This window comes from Stegastes partitus, unplaced genomic scaffold (genome assembly GCF_000690725.1).
Source record: "Stegastes partitus isolate 25-593 unplaced genomic scaffold, Stegastes_partitus-1.0.2 Scaffold1045, whole genome shotgun sequence".
Taxonomy (NCBI): domain Eukaryota; kingdom Metazoa; phylum Chordata; class Actinopteri; family Pomacentridae; genus Stegastes; species Stegastes partitus.
The window spans coordinates 251,769-255,053 of record NW_007578776.1 but is presented as its reverse complement, the minus strand read 5'-3'; the positions used below and the strand labels follow the sequence as shown (position 1 = coordinate 255,053).

The following is a 3,285-nucleotide window of genomic DNA, read 5'->3' as shown; positions in this document are numbered from 1 at the left end:
GAATAGGGTTCAGATAATGAGCACGCGCTGAAGGTTCTCTGCAGAAAGCGAAGCTGACGCACGAGGAACAATGACAACCGAAGGGGAATAAAGTAGACGTTTGTGCGACTGGCATCAAGTCGGATGGAAAAAANGAGTTTTTAACCACAGAAACATGAAAAGCAGCAGGAGGAGGAGTGTTTGGTTCATCTAATGGACGTTCAGTGTGTTTAAAGCCTGAATGGGAATCAGCTGTTTGAGCAAAAACTGCAAAAACATGATGCTTCCAGCTCAACTAATGTCACTTTTCCTTGTCTTTTTGATGATAAAAGCTGTTTTAAGACTTTTCATTAGACTCCCAGATCTTAAAAAAGGCATTTTTCTCATATTTCTTTGCTTTACAGACAAAATAACGTCAAATAAATCAATACTGGAAGAAACTGTGAGCCCTCGCATGCACATGTGCAAAGTCTTTTTTTACAGAAACGTGTGTTTGGTTCATCCCAGTGAGGTTTCCCAGTGATCAGCGTGTTTAGAGCCTGAGTGGGAGGCAGCCACGCTCCAGTCCCCCCATGGGAACCAGCATGAAGAGGGTCAACAACACCCACGAGGGTCTTTGTGCTTCTGCTCCAGTCAATGGCGTCCACTCGGCGTGTTTACGCGAGTGCATTTAGCAGAACCATTAATTAGGGAAATCTGCAGATGTAGAACGTCCTGGATGCTAGAAGGAGCAAAACAAGGAAGCTGAACGCTGCAACACAACAGCTCAGATCTACGGGTTCTGTTGTCTAATCCTCCATCTAGTGGTGACCTGCTGCAGCTGCATCAAGTTCATCGCTTCTGATTTCTACCAGCTTTCAGTGAAGAAGGAAGATTCTGATCACAGCGGTTCAAAAAAACCCTCAAAGATAAAGTAAACGGAGGGAAAGCTCAATAAAAAAGCTTATTGTGCTTATTGAAGTCTGATGGAAACGCTTCATAAAAATGTTGTTTTTTTCCCAGATCTTTGTCTTGCAGGTTTTTTAAATTAATTTGGATATTTTTTGTTTTTAAATCTGTGGATTCTGATAAAGCTACAATGAAGCTTTTCTCTCTCGATGCTCCACCAGCGTCTTTCTGATCGTGTGTAGGAAGTGTTTTCTTGTCTCTACCTTGGTCAGGACGGAGACGAACTTCTTCAGAGACGTCAGAGCTTCTCCTCTGATGACGGGATGAGCAGCCAGCTCCACCCTGAGGGCGTAGTGCAGCGTCGACTCCAGGTCCGCCATGTACACTCTGGACCTGAGCGCAACACGACAAGTGTTAAAAACAAACAAAAAAACGATGAAGGCAGCTCTGTGAGGAGCGTTTGGTGCTCGTACTTGTTGAACGGCCTCCACGGCTCCTCGGTGGTGTTGATGCGGAAGAAGGTGGCGAACGACGGAGGCCTCCCGGACCGCACCACCCCCGGCAGCCTCTGGAGGGCGTACGAGTAGAAAGTGCGAGCCTCGATGTTGCTGTGGGGGAGAAGAAGGAACGGATTTCTATCGAGCACATTCATTCATTCAGTCGACCTTAATTTAAACTTAGACTCTAACTGTGATCACGCTGAGGTTTGAAGGCCTCGAACGCAACGTAGCCGAGTGAGAAAAGAAAATAACTAAAATATTAAAAAGGCATTAATTAGAGCATTTGATTTAAAATAATACAAAGATTTAACTAAAATAAGAGCAGCTGGAAGTAAAACAAGTGGCTGTAGTTTGTTCTGCAGGTTGCAGCTGCACAGTGGGTCCGACTGGATTTAACAAAATCAGCATAAACTGCAGCATAATCCAGATGTTTGAGCCTTTATAACAACGAGCCACATTAAAAGACAGCCATCATATAACATATGGAGGTAAAAGCAGCCTCATATTTATATTTATATATCAAATTAATAAAACTAGGTGTTTGTCTTTCCTGTATAGAAATACTTTTGTGCACTCTCGGGTTTGGTTTTTTTTGCGGGTCTTTTTCAGTTTCAGTCTAACACCTGTGCACACATCGGTTGGAGGCGGTTTGCATAATCTGACGTGGAAGAACTTTTCTGGTCCTGATTTTAACCCCAGACGTCTGCAGCTGCTACAGAGGAGAGCTGAACTCTAACATCAGAACCAGAGTCAGTTCAGAAAGCAGCAGCGGTGGTGTAAACTGTGTCACATTTCAAGTTCAGATTTAAGTTCTGTAAAATATTCTGGCTTAAATTTGAGAATTTCATGTTTTTTTTAGACCTGCAATTTTTTGTATTTTTATCTCCAGAAATATAACTTAGAGCCGTGAAAGTCAGTGAGGATCCAAACAGAACCACTTCAAGCAGATCAGAATCACTGAGCAGCTCCAGCAGAGGCCAGATTTTTAACTGTTAGATGTTTTTTTTTTAATACAAAAATTCTGAAACACGAAATTTCCTAAAATTCTGCCAAAAATATTTTGCAGAACTGAACCCAAAATCCAAGACAACATAACTCCTGAACCGACCCACTAACAAGCTACACAAGTCCACCAAAAGAACATCTACTGTGTCCTAAAACCTAGCAGGGTTAAGTTCTCAGGATGTTCTACTACGTCCGGTTTGCTGTTTGCGAGCCAGGAGGCGTTTCTGGCCCGTCCTGATGTCTGGCATGAGTATAAACAAGCTTGAAGGAGACGAATGAAAGCTCATTTTACAAGTTTAAAGTGTGACGTTACGACATATCGGATGCAAACTACGTAAAACAGTGCACGTGTGGAACGTTCTGCAGGTGTCCACCAACAAGACGCATTTTCTCTCATTTCAATCTTTTGTTTCAGGAGTCCTCCGCCGCCATAAAAAATACTTTATGACCCGTATTTTGTTGTTTTTTTTCACGGCCGTATATTTTACACACTTACTGGAACGCATTTGAGCAGATGGTGCCAGAGTTGTGTAAAAAAAACCAGAGAGATCATTTAGCCGTGCGATAACCCTGCAGCCGCCATTAATCCGCTCTTCACATCCTCCTCTCATCTGCTTTCTCCCCTCGTCACACAGAGAAAGAGAGAGAGGGAGAGAGGGAGAGAGGGAGCGTCGTAAAGCTGGATGGTAATAAGGAGGATGGATACTCGGGGCCGACGCTCACTCACACCAGCTCCAGGACTCAATTACACCTGCGTGTCTGGTGGGAGTGTACAGATGTGGAGAGAAAGCCATTCATCCAGGGATCCCCAGGGCCAGCGGGCAGCGGGAGGGGAAGGCATTCACCTGGGACCGGCACACATTACATGCATGACGGATGTGAGACGCCCACACACACACTCACACACACACAC

General features: G+C 44.3%; 1 protein-coding gene across 1 annotated transcript in view; it reads right to left on the bottom strand.

The window, feature by feature from the left end:
- Positions 1-768: 768 nt before the first annotated feature.
- LOC103367402 (sulfhydryl oxidase 1-like) overlaps positions 769-3,285 on the bottom strand; it is a 17,411-nt gene continuing 14,894 nt past the window's right edge. The window contains exons 7-8 of the mRNA XM_008295421.1: positions 1,341-1,475; positions 769-1,260 (exon numbers count right to left, since the gene is read on the bottom strand). Coding sequence (XP_008293643.1) covers positions 1,053-1,260; positions 1,341-1,475 — 343 coding nt within the window. The 3' untranslated portion in view covers positions 769-1,052. The remainder of the gene's footprint in view (positions 1,261-1,340; positions 1,476-3,285) is intronic.